General features: G+C 38.2%; 1 protein-coding gene across 8 annotated transcripts in view; it reads right to left on the minus strand.

Annotated features, from left to right (window-relative positions):
* Positions 1-2,007: 2,007 nt before the first annotated feature.
* The window catches only part of LOC107692374 (putative tyrosine-protein phosphatase auxilin), a 44,167-nt gene continuing 23,510 nt past the window's right edge, over positions 2,008-22,664 (minus strand). For 5 of the 8 annotated variants that reach the window (XM_016491398.1, XM_016491399.1, XM_016491393.1 and 2 more), the window contains 17 exons: positions 19,975-20,024; positions 19,434-19,582; positions 17,578-17,700; positions 16,750-16,883; positions 14,021-14,215; positions 13,130-13,238; positions 12,887-12,966; positions 12,002-12,195; positions 10,559-10,585; positions 9,903-10,298; positions 9,009-9,158; positions 7,706-7,801; positions 6,795-6,944; positions 6,256-6,588; positions 5,232-5,380; positions 4,833-5,009; positions 2,008-2,146 (listed from right to left, as the gene is read on the minus strand). In XM_016491398.1, coding sequence (XP_016346884.1) covers positions 2,045-2,146; positions 4,833-5,009; positions 5,232-5,380; positions 6,256-6,588; positions 6,795-6,944; positions 7,706-7,801; positions 9,009-9,158; positions 9,903-10,298; positions 10,559-10,585; positions 12,002-12,195; positions 12,887-12,966; positions 13,130-13,238; positions 14,021-14,215; positions 16,750-16,883; positions 17,578-17,700; positions 19,434-19,582; positions 19,975-20,024 — 2,614 coding nt within the window. In that variant the 3' untranslated portion in view covers positions 2,008-2,044. The remainder of the gene's footprint in view (positions 2,147-4,832; positions 5,010-5,231; positions 5,381-6,255; positions 6,589-6,794; positions 6,945-7,705; positions 7,802-9,008; positions 9,159-9,902; positions 10,299-10,558; positions 10,586-12,001; positions 12,196-12,886; positions 12,967-13,129; positions 13,239-14,020; positions 14,216-16,749; positions 16,884-17,577; positions 17,701-19,433; positions 19,583-19,974; positions 20,025-22,664) is intronic. The other 3 variants (XM_016491396.1, XM_016491395.1, XM_016491397.1) reach the window with 3 other exon arrangements.

A 22,664-nucleotide genomic window follows, 5' to 3' on the forward strand; every position in this document is an offset into this window, starting at 1 on the left:
ACCGTACCTCTTCCTTACAGAGACCAGTATTATTGAACACCACACATTCATTACTAGTGAGGGGGAGTTCCATCCTGGATACAGGGATCCTCTCTTTTGCTCAGTTCTCACTATTCTGTTGTCTTTGTCCATTGTTAGCATTCGAGGCTTTAGAGTCTCGTGTCGGCAAAACGTAAGAGATTACTGCTTTGATAAAGTTAAAGCTTCAGTATATCACCGCATGATTGCGAAAAGAGGAAGGCAAAGCATGAACAAGATGTACAGCAAGTACTGCAAGTTACGATACAAGTGTGTTCTGGATTTACCTAATGCCATTCAAGTGCAAATATATTGAGAAGAGAAAGGGCAGATCAGTGGCTGTACACTCTAGAAACGTCCTTTGGACCACGTGCCACTTACAGTCAAACATGCAGTACATTATGAGGATACCGATATAGCTGGATTTTAAAGACATATCCACTTACGTTGCGTAATGGCCTTGATGATTTCATGTCAAAATATTAATGGTCCACTCTGAATGATATGTTCAGTCGGTTTAAAAAACACCTATGGTAATAAAACAACAGGTTTTGAACACTATCCATCGATCACATTCCTCAGTCAAAAGGTGTTTCAGTAGCAAGCATGAACGCAGTAGAATTGTATGCTAGGCAAAACTTCAAGCAAATTTTAGGATTCCTGATAACCGTTTAGTACTAAGGGGTCGTTCACACATAACGTGTTTTTCTTTTCCAATTTAATTATTGTTTTTCTATGTAAACGCACTAGATTGACCATTGCGCTTGCGTCTTTTGCAGCTTCTCGCACACGACACGTTTTTAAAAGCAAAAACGCATTCCGTTTGAGTGGCCCCTAAGAAGTGTAACTAGTTCTTTAGGGCACCATTAACCAGTTAAAGACATTAAGTTAACATAAACATCAACTTTCAGCTCAAATCAAGCCATGTCACTTTGAGGTACCTGCAAAACTACTTTTTCTATGGAATAACTACATGAATAAACAATTTCCTTTGACTTATGTTGTAAACAGTATGTTATTATAGTGCAACATATACATACAGATCAATATTCAGTAGAAAACAACATAAGAATAAACTGCTAGTTAAATCAACTGCATTTCACAGATCAAGTTTGAAAAAAACTCCCATTTCCTGTAGTCTTTTAAACGTATTGTGCTTCTGCCCCCTAGTCCCGCGTCATTTAGCTTCTGAAAGAAGTTATGTGTTACATGACACAAGACATTTTTAGAGGCTGCAGGTTTTTGTTGGAGTGTTCTTTAATTTGTGCCTATCTTTCTTAACCTCTAGCCCGACTGAACTAAAACCAGAGTCGTAGCTCACTATACCCAGAACCGCTTTATTTTTACACATTTCATAGTTGTCTTGCAAAGCCAACAAATAAATAAACACACCTCGCACAGATAAGTGGTCGTGAGCAGGTGCGCTGGACACAATGGAAGAAATTGATAAGGTCCTGAATACTGCTGTGGCATGCAAAACCTTATTATATAACAGCCGACAAAGGTTGTTTAAAAAAGTTGTTTAATAAAGTTTTGCAAGCCAAAGCAGTGTGAGGTTTGTCTTGCAGAATTCCGGAGTGTCTAGAAATATATTTTTCATTTGTTGTAGATGTTTCCTCAGCACTAAACCCATTTAATAAGTCAAAACTCACCTGAAAGCTCCTGAATAAATTCTTTGATGACCTGGTTGACTGCTAATGTTCACAGAAATATTTCACAGCGGTTTAACGACAAAGTCTGATCTTTGTTATGTTGGTGAGTTTTTAAAACAAAGCTGAATGCTACTTTTTCCAACAGCAGTCTTCTCATACAGCAGTTATGTTGGTCTACTGCATGATGGGACCTGATACATGGATCGATAGAGAGATACACACAACTATACTGTAGATGTAAGCTCTGACGTCTCTATGAAGCAGGGTCCTGGAGGTGGGAGAGATACCAAAGGAGTGTCTCAAGGACTGGTGGGCTGCAGGGTGTCTAATCGGGGCAGGAACTGCTGACTGGTTGTGATCATATACAGTAAGTCTTAGTACAGTGCTTTCTGTCCTTGGCTTTCAAATTCTGACCAGGCATCATTTAGTTCCATAAAAATCATCTTGGCATATTGTTCGTAGGGCTGTCCTGTAGCCTGCAGATGGGAAGAGAGAGAAAACTAATACATTTTGTCTTTAAAATGCCTGAACTAGATATTTGTTAAAGTGGTCATACCATATATTATCCCTGAGATTCACTTGCAAATGTGTTTTACCCATGAAACGGTCAGAATTTAGTGGTTCATGACCATGTTTCACCTTGATAATTAATAAGGTACACAACCACTAAAAAGTTTGGGGTCAGTAAGATTTTTCGAAAGGAAATATATAGGAAATACAGGAAATACAATTCAGAAATGCACAAATTGAGCAGAAGTGACAGTAAAGACATTTAAAAGTTACAAAAGATTTACATTTCAAACAAATGCTGTTCTTTTTAACTTTATATTCATCAAAGAATCCTGAAAAAAGTATCATGGTCTCCATAACAATATTTAGCAGCACAACTGTTTTCAACATTGATGCTAATAATAAATCCATTGCCGGAATACTGTGCTTTTTTAAAGTGCCCCTATTATGGATTTTTGAAAATTACCTTTCATGCAGTGTGTAATACAGCTCTAAGTAAATGAAAACATCCTGCAAAATTTTTAATCTAAAAGTGCACCGTGTATAAAGTTATTGTCTTTCAAAAGAAAGAGTCGACTCCGAGTCATGAAAACGAGTTGTTTTTAAAAAGAATCTTAAGCTGTTTCAAGTTGACGTCAACATGAAACATTAGCATATTTATGCCCGCCCACTTGTTGCACACGCAGACCAGGAAAACTTGAACCTCCCCCTCCCTAAACACCGTAGCGGATTCCTGTGGAGAAGTGTGCTCTGCACTGTGAAGATAAATCCGTTAGGGTACAATTAGGGTAATTTTATGTCGAAAAACTCCCAACTCATTTTCTCCTCCAACTTCAAAATCATCCTACATTGCTGCAGAAGCACCGACCCAGTGTTTACAAAGTAAACGTGCAAGAAGGGTCAAACACCCTTTATAAAAAAAAAAAGGAGAAAAAAAAAAAAGGTAAAACAACGTAGGACGATTTTTTGGTGTGGGAGGAGAAAAGTGTTGGGAGTTTTCAGACATACCCTGTCTTGAACTGTTGTACACAGTCAGAGTATGCATGCGTCTCGCAGAGCTAGACAAGACGAGCATTTGTGGTTAAAAAGTGTATAAATTAGGGCTGCGATTTTCATGCGAATCTCATCAGTAAAGCCGTTTCTGGTGATTAGTAGTAAATCTCCAGCACGTGCGTTCAGATGGAGCGGCATTTACTACACAGAGCCGTAGATCACTGACAAGCTACACAAAATCGCGTTCAAAATCGCAAAATCGCAAAATGAATTCATGCGATTCATTGCCGATTTTGAACGCGATTTTGTGTAGCTTGTCAGTGAACTACGGCTCTCTGTAGTAAATGCCGCTCCATCTGATAGCACGTGCTGGAGATTTACTACTAATCACAGGAGCGGCTTTACTGACGAGATGCGTCAGTCAGTTATTTTTTGCACAGCCCTAGAAGTAATATTATTTTTTTTAAGAAAATGACCGATCGTCATAGATAAGACCCTTATTCCTCGGCTGGGATCATGTAGAGCCCTTTGAAGCTGCACTGAAACTGCATTTTTAACCTTCAATCCGTTGAGCACCACCGAAGTCCACTATATGGAGAAAAATACTGGAATGTTTTCCTCAAAATCCTTAAATTCTTTGCGACTGAAGAAAGAGAGACATGAACCTTTCATAACCCATAATAGGGGCACTTTAATATATACTGTATACAGTGGTATGAAAAAGTGTTGGCCCCCTTCCTGATTTCTTATTTTTTTGCATGTTTGTCGCACTTTAATGTTTCAGATCATCAAACAAATTTAAATATTAGTAAAAGATAACACAAGTGAACACAACATGCAGTTTTTAAATGAAGGTTTTTATTATTAAGGGAAAACAAAATCCAAAACTACATGGCCCTGTGTGAAAAAGTGTTTGCCCCCTAAACCTAATAACTGGTTGGGCCACCCTTAGCAGCAACAACTGCAATCAAGCGTTTGCGATAACTTGCAATGAGTCTGTTACAGCGCTGTGGTTCCAGACTGATAGATCTCAATTACTTTCTTTCTCATTTGTTTCTGAATTTCTTTTGATCTCGGCATGATGTCTAGCTTTTGAGGATCTTTTGGTCTACCTCACTTTGTCAGGCAGGTCCTATTTAAGAGATTTCTTGATTGCGAACAGGTGTGGCAGTAATCAGGCCTGGGTGTGGCTAGAGAAATTGAACTCAGGTGTGATAAACCACAGTTTTAACAGGGGGGCAAACACTTCTTCACACAGGGCCATGTAGTTTTGGATTTTGTTTTCCCTTAATAATAAAAACCTTCATTTAAAAACTGCATGTTGTGTTTACTTGTGTTATCTTTGACTAATATTTAAATTTGTTTGATGATCTGAAACATTAAAGTGTGACAAACATGCAAAAAAAAGAAGAAATCAACACTTTTTCACACCACTGTATATATTATATACACATTTATTTCAAATTGCAATAATATTTAACAAATATTACTGTTTTACTGTATTTTTGATCAAATAAATGCAGCCTTGGTGATCATAAGAGACTTTCAAGAACATTCAAAAATCTTAGAGATCCCAAACTTTTGAACAGTAGTGTATTTTGCAGTTGTGCTATTAAGACTTCATAATTTCTCTTGACACTGAACAAGTGCGTCTCTCACCTTGTCAGGGTGCACTACCAGCACAGCTTTGCGGTAGACCTTCTTCACTTGCTCTGGTGTGACAAGGTCAGCCATGCCTACAGGTTTCCAGCGCGTCTCCCCTTCCCAAAGCACCGTGTGCATGGTGGACAGCAACGCTCTGATGTTCCTCTCCTTCCCCTCAATCCAGTCCAGGATCTGCCACAAATAACGACATTGTAATAAAACATGATGTGATTCACACTTGAACAAAGTCTTTAAAAAGAGTAACATGAAAGGGACAATGTACAGTCAGCTGGTCATTATCACAAAATAAACAGCATACATAAAACAAGCTACTGACCATCAGAATCAAATATTCCAGTCAGCCTTGTAATATAAATATCAGCTTGCAATTATGTGTGTGTTTTATTTTTTCACCTTGATTTTCTCTGGGTCCATTTCTTTTGCCATCTCCTCTTTTCTCATTTCTGCTATGGTTTTTGGCCCTTTCTTCTCCTTAGTGCCAGCAAAGCCCTGGCCTGAGAGTAGGTCATCAAAGTTAGCATCCGAAACCTTTGGTCTGGTTCCTGGAAGAAAAAGAAAATAATTAATAAAGGCTGAGTTGCTATTTATAATATTCTTTGTTGTAGTAGTAATGAAAATCTAAAGAAAATATTGAGGCATACACAATATCGGTATCACTGATCAATATTAGAGATCTTAAGTATTAGCCTATAATAGATACATAATTGCATGTGCTTATTTCCTCTAATTTAATTCATTTAATTTTAATTACATTTTATTTTAAATTAATTTAATTTATAATTTTTTTAAATCACCATTAAATCACTATTAAAATGTAATCATGAGCCAGTCTCAAAAACAATATTGATCTTTCATATTGTACATTATATACAGGTATGTTGTGATTTTTTTTATTTATTTATCACTATTAGCTTATAATTTAGCTAATAAAGATATATAGTTGTATGTTCTCATTTCTTCTTTTCTATATTTAGATTGCCTTTGCCATCATCTATAACTCACTTCAAGTTTTTTTATTTAATTCATTTAATTTTAATAAAATTTTATTTTCAATTAATATACATTTACATTGATTAATTTAGCAGACATTCAAATGTTAAATTTAAAATGTTTAATATTTAATTTAAATTTTTTTTTTTTTATGTATTATCACTTAAATATCATCTTTAGCCAGCCTCAAAAACAATATTGATCTTTCATATTATATATTATATATGCATGTTGTGATGCCTACATTCACTTGTAGCTTTTAAAACAACTTCTTTTAGTTAGTTTTATATATATATTGGCTTATAATAACAGAGCATCCCTCAAAACATCAGAATTTTACAATGAACACATACACATAAGCACAACTACATAAAACTGGACCAGATTCTATGTCGAGTCACTAGACAATTTGTGTCCAGTTACTCACCCATATTAGGCTGTACTTTTGCCCCAGTGGCTCCTGGCGAAGCTCCACCCATGCTGGAGAAGCTGACGTTGTAGTTGGGTCTGTTCTGTGGTGAAGAGTGAGGCATAGAGGGTCCTGGTGCTTTAGGTGGGGTCTGGTGCTGTGCACCCTGGGTCTGCGTCTGCCACTGAGCCCCACCTCCAGGCTGCCATGAGGGGAAGCCTGTGCTGGGATGCCAGCCTCCAGAGGCAGTGTGCTGGGGAGAGGGGGCAGGACGCTGGGGGGAGCCCATGGGCGGAAATGCTCCTCCGGCACCAGTAGGTGTGGTTGGCTTGCTAGAAAATCCTGAACCACCTTGGAATGAACACATATGTTAAACGGTGAATTCATGATGAATGCAGTAAAAGAAGTGTTCACCCAAAAATGAATGGAAAAAAATACTATGGAAGTCAATGGCTGCCATCAACTATTTTGTTACCAACATTCTTCAAATTATCTTCTTTCGTGTTCAACAGAAGAAATTCATGAGGCTCAAAAAGTTTTTTTTTTTTTCCATTTACCTCCTCCCAGACCAGCTCCTAGGTTACCCAGATCAGCAAAAGGGTCCAAAGTGTTGGGTTTGGCCTGGTGGGTGGGAGTACCATGAACTGAGCTGGTTGGGCTAGTGCTGGCAGACTTACTTCCCATCCCAAAACCTCCACCTGGTATGGCTAATCAAGATTTATAATTTAGTACCCTGAAGAGAGATCATTTAAAATTAAATCAAGATATTTTAAATTTAAGTTATCTGGTTTTCCGCACATTGTGAATTCTGCTTCCGTCAACATTTTAAACTTGTCAGCTAGTTAAAGTGAACTGGTTAATATAAATGAGGTTTTGTCAAAGTAGCAAGAATGACTTGTGATAATGTCTTAATAGCATCAGCAAGAATGGGTTAAAAATGACAAACAAATCAGTAATGTCCTTTTCTAGAAAAAGTGTTGTATTGATGTCTTAAAGGGGTATGATGCTAATAAAAAGAACATTATTTTGTGTATTTGGTGTAATGAAATGTGTTTTCCTGTTTAACTATTATCCTGCATTTCGATTTATTTATAATTTCTAAATATGATTTTCTTTTCTTTTATTTATTTTATTATAAATATAATTTTGTGTTTGTGTGAAAAAATTATAATTTATAATTCATTTGTTGGGGCCAGTGAAAATATTTAATATCTAAATATTGTGCATGTACACATCTGACTTTACTGTTGAGCCCTGTAAAAAGCTATTAAGAATAATTACAAGTATCCAGCTCTTTTGATTTAAAAACCATAAAGTTTCACGAGACATTAACTTTTATGAGCTATACGAGCTCAACACACCAGTCCAGATGGCAGGTCAGTAGTGAGTCATTTTGTTTTTAGGTGTAATTTCAGAGCAGGCCACCAGGAGTCCCTATGACACATTTTGTGTTTCGAACAACACTTACCTGCAGGTGCTGGTTTGTTCCATTCCCAGGCTCCTGTAGAGCCCTGTAGCTGGATGTTGACAGTGGGAGTAGTGGGCGGCACAGGTGAACTGCGACCTATGAAGGGAACATACTTGTCTTGATGGCTCTCCATTTATCATTTACATATTCAGTTTAAGACAAAATACTGAAAATCAGACAGGTAATAAATGTGAATGGCGTCCTGCCATACAATAACCACAGAAAAATTACAACATAGACTAAGAAATTACTGCAAATTTTTACAAAATAATTAAATAAAAATAATAATATACACTATCGCTGATTGGTTGGTGATGGCACCACAATAACTTTCACTAGTGACTGTAATATGATGTGAAATGCAGTCTGTCACATCTAATATAAATAATGCATACTCTAATTGAAATGAAAATGAAAATGTGCTAATTATAATGCTGTAGCTAAAACTAGACAAACTTCACTTTCTCCTTTTTCTGTTTTCAAGCTAAAAGCTTAGCTTACTAGCTTAGCATAGGGCTAACTGGTTAATAAAGCTCTTTTGTTTTTTTAGTTAAAACGATATTATGACAATGTGCTACATTTTTTAAACAGGCAATGAGGAAAAGGGGTGGGATTTCTCTCCTATTTCTCTCAATCTCTCAAGGCTTGGAGTAACAGAATGTAGCAATCTGCAATATTTGGCATCATGCAGTGCTACTTTCCAGCTCTGTCGCATGCTTGAAAAATAAAAAAAATACTACAGTTCCAAACAAATATCAGCTCTTTATGTTACAGTAGTGCTGTTTCAAAGCATTCAGATTTAAAACCACTTGATTTTTAGGGAAAAAGGATGTCTCAAAGTCAAAGCATATGGCACTGGTGGGACTTTAAAATTCACATGCTGTCTCCATGGACATGCAAACTACCACTGCACCCAACAAACAGACTGTATACAATTTATGTTTGGAAACTTTTTTTTGTTGCTTTATTCCATATTGATGTTAATCTCCTTTGCATATTCCCAGATACATAATACAGGGTTTCAGTTGTCCTTCACAGAGCACATGCAGCTATCGACCACACACGTTGTGCTTAAAATAAATAATCAAACTCAAGGTCCAATAATAATTCCACTTTCTCCAAAACATCAAATATCAGCACTTTAAATACGACGATTACTACAGAGCTGTTTTATCGAGATAAATTTGCAAGGCTATTTTGCTAATCATATTCTGGAGGATTTAACACAAAAGAGCTTTGCTGGTTGTTATGGTGATGTTGCCCACACACTGACAGTACTGAGAGGCAAAGGCGCATGCCTTACCCATGCCCATGTTCTGCACTGTAGGAGACGGAGATCGTGCAGCATGCAGGAAGGGGTCTGGCTGCCCCATATTACCTGGACCCAGGAAAGCCCCCATGAAGTCCTGCGGCTTAGGCGCGGGAGCGGGCCCAGACCCAAACGGGTCGAAAGCTGATGAATTAAAAAAAGGACTTTTGCTGAAATGCACTTCTAAGACTCATCTGACTGGTTAAAACAAGTTCAAAGCTGTTGGAAAATGGCTAATAAAATGGTATATTATTGGTATATGCTTATGGTAGTTGTAAACAACCTAGAGTTAGACTAAAATTATTGCAAAAAAAAATTCTAATGCACTCACTCTCTGATGTACAGCACCTTTTGAAATATAATTTTTTTATAGTATTACTAACATTACTAACATTAAATTGTTCACTTTTGATCAATTTAATGCAACCTTTTTTAATTTCTCTAAAAAAATTTTTTATTGAATCCAAATTTTTGAATGGTAGTGTAAATATAAGCAGTTTTGCCATCAATTATTTTGATTAGTTATTGTCATTTATTATTATTAACAACAACAACAACAACATAATAATAGTAGTAGTAGTAGTAATAGTAAAGTAATAATATTAATAAATAATCATATTAATAAAGCAACTTTTAGTTGAATTTGGATGTTTTTATTATATTGCTGTAACAGCCATTTTATAAAAGCAATATACCACAGCAGTTTTAAATAAATTTGTGTCTCCACTTTGTGTCTTGATGTTGAATGAATCCCACTCAAATGAATAATTCAGTAATTACAATTTCTCACAATACCAAGATGCTGCTCCACTGACTCCTGACAAACATCTCAGCTCAATCAGTTCAACTGTCTGTCTTTGAATAAAAAAAAACATAATACATACTTACTGCCTCCAGATCGAGGTGATGGACAGGGTGAGGAGGAGGAGGCTGCGGATCTCCGCGGGGTGGACTGAGCGGAAGTGGGGCCGCTGGCTGGCTGTGGTGTGGGAGGAGCTCCAAACAGGTCCCCCAGCAGGTCTGTGGTGGTGCTGGTGGTCGGAGGTTGTGGGGAGGATGGAGGAAGCGTAGCTGCATCACCATCCAGTCCCAGCAGATCTACTTCCTCAGCTGCTGGAGGAGGGGTCGCTGCAGGCTGGGGCTCTGGTTTCTTAGCTGCTTTTGATTTCTCATTGCTCGTGTTACTCTGCTGACTAGAAAGGGAGAGCATTTCATCATCTGACGGTTCGCTCTCCTCATTTGGGCCCACTCTGCCTCCGCAACTCCCTTGGCCCTGTGCAGGATCTAAAGGACAGACCGGCGAAATGGTTAGATCTAAAAAAAAACAACATCAAATTAATCCATACAATTTGTGTTATTTTCCAAGTTTCTGAAGACAATCGACAGCTTTATGTGAGAAACATAACAACATTGTACCTCTCAAATTCATTGCCACTAGTTTTTAACTACTCATCAAATAATTTGCTAAATTCAATACTCAACTACAAATCTATTAATCAACTATTTTCTGTTGACTCTCACAAGCCTCCTACACTACATCTTACCTTCCAAGTCCAAGCCCTCCATTTCATCTTTTCAGCAGAGAATAAAGTACATTAAACAGATGGTGTTTAGTTTAATGGGGCACAGACACTTAACACAATGCCAGCGAGTGACTGATGAGTTGACTTGTTTAAAGGGTCACTGAGGGACAAATTACTGAGCTCTTCATGGTGACTAAACTCCACAAGGCCATTTTGTCACCCTTTGCCGATTTTGTTTTTTAAAGAAATGAATACTTTTATCCAAATGATGAAATAACTGCTGTTCTGAATCCTGCAAATAATTTATCATAGTTCACAAAAATATTACACAGCATATCTGTTTTCAATGTTGCCAATATTAGGAATTATTTCTTGAGGACTTGATTTCTGATTAGAATGATTTCTGAAGGATCATCATGTGACACTGAAGACTGGAGTAATGGCCATTACAGGAATAATTATAACATAACATATATTTTAAATTATAATAATAGTTCAAATTATTACTATTTTTACTGTATTTATGATCAAATAAATGCAGTCATGGTGAGCTTAAAGGGGTCATAGGATGCCCATTTTCCACAAGTTGATATGATTTTTTAGGGTCTTAATGAAAAGTCTGTAACATAGTTTGGTTAAAATTTCTCAATGGTAGTGTAAAAAACACCTTTTTTACCCTGTCAAAAACAGCTCTTTTCAGATCGAGCCATTTTTGTAGCATTTTCCTTTAAATGTTAATGAGCTCTGCTGACCCCGCCCCTATCTTGAGCTGCTCTCAGAGAGACTGTTTACTTTAGCCGCGTTCATCGTGAAACTTGCTAATTAGCACATTATTAGGAAAGGCGATTTGCAAAGATTCATTACAAAACATCATACTCACTTCTTCTGTAGATGAGGCTGGATCATGAATGATTCACGCGAACATAGATGCATTTATGTAGATCGGGGGCGCATTCCCATCAGAAACAAACATAAACCACTGCGTCTTCAGCGGCTCAGATGTCGGGAGTAAACGAGGACTGCTATGTTCATCATTACATCCAACAACAGAACACCTCAATCGTTCTATGACCCCTTTAAGAAACTTCAGACTATTTATGATATTCAAAATACACCTTGATATTTATGTATTTGCTGAAATAGGTCAAAACGGGTGATTTTTTTTTTTCAGTTAAACACTACATGTTTTACAATTCTCATACTTCTGAGTCAATGGATACAAAAGTCTCATAACATGGCAGTCAGAAAACTAAATGACCAAAAAAAATTATATTACAATCATCCACAATTCTGCTTCAACTTTATATTCAGCAAAAATATTGAATATGAAATTGCCCAGTCTTACTTCTAATGCTCCCATCTGAAGGATTTTTACAAAAGAAAGAACCAAAACCATTTGGTTGGCTTTTTTTGTGTTGTATAGAGCATTATACGGCATAGTAATATACAGGATTTATGTTTTACCTGCAATAGCAAGTGCATCCTGGTGTTCCTGATGACAGGAGAAAAGCACATTGGGGCTCAGGTCTTTGGTGGGGAGCTGCTCCCACGGTGGGGTGAGATCTTTCTGTTTCTCTGTACTTTCAACCTCAATGTCTAACAATACATTAAACAGCTGAGGGTATTTTTCTGGAGAATCACATGCATCCAACTCCGTCCTGGATAAACACACACACAGACTTAAGTGCAGAGCTACAAATAGTCAAACAACATGTACATAAATTTTTTTTTCATCATCAAAGATTTTGAGTTTAAATTTCTATGAATGTATAAGGGAAATTTTATATGATGGGGTGCTATACTGGTCACGCCATATATTTAAAGTTGCAATGAAATGGAAGAAGTGATTGATCTTTTCTTCCATATTATGATGTCCAAGTGTAACAAAAAATGTAGGTCAGGGTCTTGGTTCCATGCATCGGTTGCAAAAAGTCCATTAAAAATATAAAAGGTAGACAGACTTAGTAATTTTGAATCACCTTTTAGCAGTGTATTTAATAGTTCTGTGGTGTGACAAATCTATAATAAAAGCACAAATATTCCATGTTGTATAAATTAATGTCATAAGATTGCATGCAAAATAATAATAATAATAATAATAATTAGAAAAATGTTTGAAGAAGTTTTACACACCAATCAGATTGCTAACCACATGATAAAGCAGCGAGCCATCTCTTTCATTGAAATCAGAGTTATTGTCCTAACAAGCCGTGATCGTGACAAGCAAAGAATGACTAGACATTTTGTCTATCATTATGTGGAGCAGAATTTTGCATCAATTTGAAAGCTAGATTAACTGCTTCAGACTACAATGCGGTGATAATGAAAGAAGTGAAAAGAAACACTTACTTCAGAAACTTTAAGACAGTGGTGCCAGGGGCGATGAAACCAGTATGGAACTGAATCTGGAATATCTGGGTGTTTGTTACCTGCGAACACACCTGAATTTATACACTGCCAAGATGTTGCAACCTTTCAGTCACTAACAACTAGCAAGAACAAAAAGCCTACAAGTTCTGACTCATCTATAGTTTTCTTCTCTGCTGCAGCTTTAAATTAAAAAGGGGTAACATTTAGTTATTAGTCTCGTACCTTGGCCTGAAGTGCATGGGAACGCATGTGATAGACTGAAATCACCACGTCTCCTTGGGCACTCACTCCCACAGGAAAGACCACTTTGCCCTCTTGAATTCTGTGTTCCCTGAGAGCAACAAACATGAAGAGACACTTCACTATTACACAAAAAACATTTGTAAGTGCTGCATAAAATATCTTGTATGCAATTCATAAATGCCTTATAAAATACAATAAAATATATAATGGAAGTAAAAAATTTCATGGAAGTATAATTAAAATGGAATTACATATATTCATCTATCTGCCATTAGTGTATTTTGTAATAATACATTTAATTTTTCAGTATGAATTATTCATAAATGTATTCAGCATACAAACAGCATATGGGGGTTTTCAACGAACATGAGATGATATTAATAATTAATCTTTGAAATACCTTATATTTATTACATTAATTTAAATTTTATGGAAGAACACATTTTTAAAATGGATCCAGATGACATGACGACATGCTTATTTAATGTTATTACGTTTAGTTTGCTTTGTAATGATCTGTTGGGTGACTATGTTGAATATCTTTGAAATTCAATTTAGTGAATTCATCCTGTTATTCTAATTCAACCAGTTCCACTCCATTTCAACTTCCTGTGAGATACGGCCAATTCGATTTAAATTTTCGATTTAAATTTTGGAATGATTAAATTCTTGATTTTGCTAAACCCTGGATGTATGACTTATCCCAAACCACATCTGAAATTAACAATTTTGTGTTAACTGACAATAAGACTACAAAGAGCCATATTTGATAGGATGCTATATGACCATTCATTACATATCATTTCAGTTACGCAGATAATATGATTTAAAGGAACCGTTAGTAGAGTGTCTGTATATAGACATGCTTACCTCATTCTCTCATACTCCTGAGCTGTAGAAAATATCTTGGTCTCACCAATAAGTACGTCACAAAATGGCCGACAGCCACTGCGCTGTTTGTTGAAGCAAGGAACAGGACTCATTGTGACGGATTTAATGACTAGCGGTTTGGAGTGTGGTATGGTTGGCTTCTCTGAGACTAAACTGCATACATAACCTATGTACCTAAATAAATAAACACACATAAACAAGACTGTCAGTGGTTTTGGAAAAATACCTTGTGTAGGACATACTGGTACGTGTCTGTTAGTTTTCCTTTGACCTAGTTTTCCTGAAGTTGTCTTATGTCATTCTGTTCACCTGTGTTCCATTCATTTAGTCATTAGTCCTTCGCTTGCTTTGGTATTTATACTCCGTGCTTTGTTCAGTTCCTTGGCCGGTTATTTGTATTGTCATGCTTACATTTGTGTTTGTGCTACACCTGCCTTGTTTGCTCCTTGGATTCATAATTAAAAGACTTTTGTGGAATTCTCTCCTTCCTTCGTTCGTTTTGTTTTATTTTTCATTTTCTTACTCTACCTGGATGGATCTACCAGCCATTCAGCTCCTTTGCCTGGAGCAAGAGGATCGTTCCCTCAAAGACCACACAAGGGATTTTTTAGATCTAGCCTACCATATGCACTACCAAGACAGCTACTTATGTACTTTTTACTACGTCGGATTAAACACCCTGATGAAGGCAAAGCTGTCTGGGGATGGAAAGCTTCGCCACATTTGTGGAGTGGGTGCTAGTGAGTTGTGGATCACAGTTCACCATCGGCACCGTGGAGGAGGATTTCACCAGCCCCACTCCTGATCCAGAGCACAGCCAGCCATCACCATCATCCTGCTGCATGGAGCATTCGTCAGAGCCCACCGCAGACGGAGAGCCCGAGCCCGCCACGATCGACGAGCTATCGCAAAAAAGAGCGACAGAGCACATCATCACCCCAGAGCCAAAGCCTCAAGACACGTCTGACCAGGTGCATGAGCTGGCAACACCATATATTGCCATGGGTGTATTAGTGAGATCGACAGCTTGGAGGGAAGCCACGCCCACCGCTGAGGGTGAGCTGCAACCGGCCTCTGGAGGAACTAAAAGACATTTTTAATGTGGATTTAATAAACTGGTTTGGGTAAGGTAATACCCAATTCTCATGAGTCTCCGCTGGTTCTACCCAGCTCTGAATCTCCTGCATCTCTACTGGTTCCGCCCAGCTCCTGTTCTCCTGTGTCTTCGCTGGTTACGCCCAGTCCTGAATCTCCTGCATCTCTGCTGGTTCTGCCCAGCTCCTGTTCTCCTGCGTCTCTGCTGGCTCTGCCCAGCGCCTGTTCTCCTGTGTTCCCTCCCAGCCTCCCTCTCCCACCTCCTCTCCTAAAACCAGCCAGTTCCTCAGTCCTGTCTCTGCTGGTTCCTGTCAGTCCCTCAACTCACCTTCAGTCAGTGCCATCTGGGCGCTCTGATTCCCCTCGGGTCTGCCAGTCTCCAGCTCTGCCTTGGCGTAAGGATCCCCCGTCTCCGGTCTCCGAGTCCTGGACTCCACCTCGGACCTTCGACTCATTGGCTCTGCCTTGGCTCCTGGCTCACTTGTCTCAACAGTGGCCCATCATCCCACTGGCTCCACCGGGCTCCCTCATCCCTCCAGCTCCGCCTTGGTCAGTCGTCGTCCCTCCTCCACTACGGGATTCCACTCCTCTGGCTTCGCCTCGTCCCTCCATCCCTCTGGCTTTGCCTCGTACCTCCATCCCTCTGGCTCCTCCTTCCCTCTGGCTCCAAATTGGTCCTCTGTCACTCTGGTTCCACCGCAGTCTTCTGGATCCCCACCTCCGCCACCGCCTCCACCTTGGCCACCTGAGCCATCAGCTCCACCTTGGCTCTCCGGAAACTCGGTGTCACCCTGCTCTCCGTCTCCATCCTGGGCTCCTCTTCCACCGTCTCCATCTCCGTCAGTTGGCCCCCTGGTGTCCGTCAGCCCTACCTCCACCATGGCTCCTCCCTCTGCCGACTCCACCGTGGGCCGCTGTCCTGGCTGGCCTCTTGCTACACATCTGGCTCCTCCTGCTCCTGGCCTCCCCCTGGCTCCTCCCACCCTCGACTCCCCCATGGACTTATTATTTGGACTTGTTTTGTTTCTGCCCCTCTCCTGCTCCATGTCCCCCTTCAGAACCCCCCACCCTCTCCTCCCATCAGATTATGCTTTATTAACACATACACCTACCCCAATCCTAAACCTACCCTTACAGTAATGCAAATACAGTAATTATGTGTTGTTCAGCGTGAGAACATTTATGCAATATTGATGTGTACATGCGCAGTAAGCCCTGGTAGGACAATCTGACGGGTAGGATGAAATGTCAGGACACCGGTTATTTGTATTGTTATGCTTACATTTGTGTTTGTGCTACGCCTGCCTTGTTTGCTCCTTGGATTTATAATTAAAAGAATTTTGTGGAATTCTCTCCTTTGTTGTGTGTTCTTTACAGCACCAGCACGTGACACATACGTTTTGATGAATAACAACGTTTCATTCTTTGTTTACAACTGACAGGAAAATAAATGGACATTTCAAGACAAAGGTACCGTATGCCAAACTTGCACAAAGTGATCAATTTTATTAGTTCATCATTTACTGTACTATTATTGTTGAGTATTTATACCATTCCGTCATTTTTTTCATAGCTACTTTTTCAGAGCTGCCATCTAATGGGTTGTACTATACCTTCTATGGGAGGGCCACAGGCCAGATCCAGACCTCTTGGCACTGAGAAGCTGCATGGCTGGCACCGGGTTGGCGAAAAGGTGGCAGAAACAGAACATGGCACAGACCAGCACGCCTGAAAGAGCTCTGCCATCCTGAAAGAGCAAACAAGTGTTAGGACAGGTTTGGATAATACAGATGTATTATATTATATTATATTATATTATATTATTAATGTTAGATTTTATGCTGTCAGCATCTTTTGTGACAGGAAAAGAAATCAAATAAAAATGTGACTAGCATTGGTTATGTGTGTGTGTGTGTGTTTGTACGTGTGTGTTTGCATCTCTCTCTTTAAATTTAAGTTAAAATTTTCACTTTAAAGTATTTTATTGGCATGACTGTATTTCCATGATACAATATTGCCTAAGCATTATACACAAAACAAGTAATGACATGAAAAATAAATATAAAGTGTAACAATAAAAACAACAATAAATTACGTGAGTATGAGTGTGTGTGTATATATATATATATATATAAAAGGCCAATAAAAGACTAATTTGACATACTGTCCTAGTGTTTAATTAAAGGTAGCTGTTAATGATGAATAGTGTGTAACAAAACTGCCTAGAATTATTTTTTGTGTGTGTGAGCTTATTTCTATCTCAGAAATGTATATTTTTGCAAGGGTTTAAGTCATATTTAGCCTAGAAAAACGGCCTTTTTGGTCAATGTGAAAAGAACCTGACTCAAATGTAGACAATGAATCTGGTTTAACAGTCATGGTTGTTTAATGCCGAGTAACCACAACAGACAACAGACATTAACATCAGGAGATCTTCTTACCGAACAGGTGATCACACACACATTCTTGGGGTTTTGCTTGAGCCAGTTGTACATATTCTTACACACGGCAAATAGATTGTGAAGACTCGGGGCCTGCCTGGATGGCCAATTGCATTCAGAAACCTACAGAGGAATGAGACAAAGAATTACTGTCACTGATAGGAAGACGTGTGAAAGAAATAGGAAATAGTTAAAACGTAATATGAGAGATATACGAAAAGAATAAAGAGTTGGATATTCATGGATAAAATACATCCAAAAGAATATTTATGTACATTATGAAACAGCAGCATGTCAAAACAACAACAACAGCAACAACAAAACAAGATCCTACAACAGCAAGGGATTTGAGTAAGAATGAAACTTCAAAAGTCATTATATATGAAATAAGAATATAATCACGTGATCCCAAAATGAACTAAGATATCCTTTATAACTACAGCAGCAAATAAGCCATGAAATAGCTGGAAATAGTTAAGTCATGCAGTTAATCTTGGGAGTTATTTAATTACATGGGAAAAGCACTGTTTAATATTTAATGAAATAACGCAAGAGGAGTCATCTTAGCCACTAGTATCATTTTGGACAAAAATGAACATCGTAGAACAGGAATTCCATATGACACCAGTGTTTCCCCAAACCTTTTTGTACACCAGAGCCCCGTCAATAAGGCTCAAGTACCCCTTCATTTACACAGAACTAGAAATGTGTTACTTTTTAACTCACACTTAGTATCCCTTAACAGTCACACTTTATTTTAAGGTCCAATTCTCGCCATTAACAAACCATTAACTATGACTTACGCCTCAGTAAACTCCTAATTTGCTGCTTATTAATAGTTAGTAAGGTAGTTGTTAAGTTTAGGGTAGGATTAGGGATGTAGAATATGGTCATGCAAAATATGTACTTTATAAGCACTAATAAACAGCCAATAGGTTAATAATAGGCATGCTAATAAGCAACTAGTTAATAGTGAGAATTGGACCCTGTACTAAAGTGTTAGCCACTTAGCATTATATTGTGATCGTTATTAAGATGATTTACTTTAAAACTAACATCAATCAATGCTGTGATTGAAAAACAGACTCATCACTCTTTCTTTAATTAGACTTTGGGAACTGATGTAGAAATATTTTACATGACTTATTTCAAATGGATTACGATTTAAGCTTTAAAATTAAATGATTAGCCCCCCTTTTTTTCCATGACATTTTTTAACGACAACAAAGATATCTCTGTCCATGATACTTCCACTAGGAATTCTACTGTAAATCGTGTTCTGAGCTTTAATAAAACAGTTTTTTGTTCAAATAAAATAGAATCAATCTGTGATGGAATGGGATGAGGAAAAAAAACATTAATTCTTCATATATACATTAAATGTATTCATATCAAAGCTACATTCTCTGGAATGTCATAATATCTTATATTATTTTGCTTTTCATGTTTAAATTTGTTAAATGTTAAAATGATATTTTGACTTTATGACTGGACATTGACAAAGATACTGATGATTGAGAAAACTTTTTTGCAATGTTCTCACATTTACAAGTGTCCTATTTTCCTAGTTTCTGCTAAATGTGGTGTGGTTTCACATATTTTTATGGTTGATATGCATATGGAAATTATATGCAGATTAGGCGCTGCATACTACAAAGGTATTACAAAGGCTACAAAGGGTGAAAGCCCCAAATGTTGTTTGTAGTTAAGCAAGCAATTATGGAGAAACTTTCTTTAACAAAATCCAAAAGGCAAATGTATTTTTTCCAAATGGGACGTTTAACAAAAGTAAAGTGATTTTCAGTCTTTGAAAGTGACTTGAAAGTAAGTCAGGAAATGCAGCTGATTGCACTTACTCTGTTGGAGAACTTGGCCCCCCGATAGTTCCTCTGTGACAGGTTAAAAACAGTGTAGTGGTCGGCATGCCGTGAGTCCAGAAAGGAACGGATATCCTCTGTGTGGTTCCTGTAGCCCATCTCCACCACCTCAGCGGGATATGACATCACTGACAGAATGAAAGGACAATTAGGAGACAATTATAATATTTCTTTCCAGTAGGTCCAATGTAGCCAATACAAATACGTGACACTGCATTTAGTGTATATAGCCGAAACACAAACACAACAATATTAGTATCTGATATACTTAAAATGCATTTAAACTGGACCAACTTCCTTATAACATATAACCAAAGTATTGAGGGTGAGAAATAAGCAACTACATTAAATAAGTTAAAACTTGCTGACTGTTTTCAACTGTTCAAACAGAGTGAGTACACACACATACACACGTCTACTACACATATGTGATACACGTAAATCCATCCATTTGTAAATACCTTGGAGTAAATGCAAATACTGTGGTATACGAACTACCACAGAATTATACATTACTCACCGATAATACGTGAGGTGATGTAGGCAATGTCCAACTCTCCTTTTGTATACCTAAATTACACATAAAAGCACATTTAAACTCACAATCGACAGCATAATATATATTCATATCCATTTTGAAGGTATAACATTTCATTAAATTATTTTGATATTACTAAAAATATCACAACTCTTATTTATCAATATATTATGGTAAAATTACAACCCACATTATTTAAAAAGTTTAATTGTGGTAATGATAAATGATAAATTGTAACTATTATTCAAAAGTTAGTAGCATTTATTTTTATTCAGCAAAGATGCAATAAATTGATCAAAAATGACAGTAAAGTGTATCACGGTTTCCACAAAAACTATTAAGAAGCACAACCTTTTTCAACATTTATAATAATAAGAAATGTTTCCTGAGCATTTTAGAATGATTTCTGAACGATCATGTGACATTGGGGACTGGAGTAATGGCCGCTGAAAATTCAGCTTTACCATCACAGGAATAAATTGCATTTTATAATATATTAAAATAGAAACTGTTATTTTAACTTGTAATAATATTTCACAGTATTTTACTGTATTATCAAATACAGCTTTGGTGAGCATAAAACTTATATTTAAAAAAATTAAAAAATAACAACTTTTGAATGGGTGTGTATATTCGTGTCTTTGAGCATGAGTCTAACAGTAATTGTAGACATACTGGACACCATTACACAACACCCAAGTTACCTGAGTAATCTGCTGAAGTGTGAAATCCCTCTAATGAGATCATATGTAATCAAGCTATTCTAAGCCTTTGTGCACGAGGTGAATGAAACACACAGTACACAATAATAGTTTACATTGTGTGTGTTTGTGCAGTGGTCTGTTTGTGTGTATGGATGTCATTCACCCTTTACATGGTGGTGGAAAATAGCAGCTTGTTTAATCATTACCAATGTAATAATGTGTGTAAGAGAAAGGCACATAGATTTGGAAAGAGAGTTTCTTTCATTATGTCTCAAGTCGATAATTTAAATACTTTAATTTAGCAGGGTTATTATGCCATATGCATTTCCCAATCATGTTTTCATTTATTGTACTATAAAATATCAATATCACAATTTTTAAAAGTGGAAATCTTATTTATTTCACTTTTTTCACAATATCACAATTAATTTTTTCATTTAAATAAGTTTAAAAAAAAATCCACTGGTTTGAGTGGATGTTGCCATTTTTACTCCCCAGGTGGTTTTTAAAGTCCAACATACTGGCGTCCAAATAATTTCTTTTTTAATTTCTTCCATTATAATTTCATTTTTTCTTTAATCTTTTTATAGCTGTTTTTATATTTTATATAATTTGATCGGATTTGATTTTTTTGGCTGCCTAATAGAACAAACTTTACGCTGAAATTATATGAGCCCAATACTGCCCTTTGACTTAGGAGCACCATAGGTAACCTGGTGGTTCTGATCTGCTTCTGGGTCAATAGGGGGTAAAACGTCTCGGTTACGTATGGTAACCCTCGTTCCCTGAAGGAGGGAACGGAGACGTCACGTAGGTGACCGACGAATTGGGATATCACTTCGATAGACCAATCTACTTCGAGTATAAACTAAACGAGCCAATGCACATTGGCATGCAATTATTGCATCCAGCTGCCGCTGATCACAGCGTGAGTATAATAAGGCAGCAGGTGCAATGCATACCAGGTTTTCGCTGAGGAGCCGAGCCGGTGACCCGGCCGCTCAGTGGTGGTACAGCTACCTTACTGAGTGAGATTGAATAACACTGGGAAAACGTACCCGCTCCACTTGGAACAGGGACGCTGCGGAATCCCCATCCTTCCCGAAGGAGTTTTCGGAAGCAAATACACATATAGCATACGTTCAGGTGTATAAGGAGAACTGGAAGTGATTGTTACCCTCTTGGAAAGGCAGAAGTCTGCCGGGGAAACACGGGCTCTATGGCTATACTGTGGACTATACACATACGAGAACCGCTTAGGTCTCAATATGGAACCCAGCCTTCCATGGTTCCCGCGGATTCATCGTGACGGCCTGGGGCCAGACGTTCCGCCGTGTCCTCTGCCGAGGATGACGGAGGATCTCAACAGGGTCTACTGTAGGACACTCTGGAGCAGTTTTAATTTTCAATGAAAGAAACTTTAGCTCAGCTGAATGCAAAGGCTCGAATGGGCCCTGCTGTAGAGATTTTAGCACTAGAGACAGGTCCCAAGAGGGTATAGAGGGGGGCCGGGTAGGATTCAACCTCCTGGCCCCTCTAAGGAACCTGATGACGAGGTCATGCTTACCTACGGACTTCCCATTCACCGGGTCATGGTACACAGCAATAGCAGCAACCTGGACTTTGAGGGTGGAGGGAGACAGCCTTCGCTCCAGCCCTTGCTGCAGAAAGGAAAGCACGACCCGAAGATGCGTTTCTGCATCAACATCTTGAACGGTAGCCGATGAAGGGCCCAGTTCAAAACTCGCAGATCCAAGCTTGGCCGTAACCCACCGCCTTTCTTGGGTACAATGAAGTAAGGGCCGCAATGAGAACATGACTCATCCACGAAGGCCACCTCAGTGTGCTTGATGCCCAGACACATGAGGCAGCGATCGTGACCATCACCCGGTGCCATGTAACGACCGCACCCAGAAACGCACGGGTGAAACGGCATCCTTATAAGGACGATCCGTCGTCTTTATAAAG

Source organism: Sinocyclocheilus anshuiensis, unplaced genomic scaffold, assembly GCF_001515605.1.
Source record: "Sinocyclocheilus anshuiensis isolate Anshui unplaced genomic scaffold, SAMN03320099.WGS_v1.1 scaffold70, whole genome shotgun sequence".
Classification (NCBI taxonomy): Eukaryota; Metazoa; Chordata; class Actinopteri; order Cypriniformes; family Cyprinidae; genus Sinocyclocheilus; species Sinocyclocheilus anshuiensis.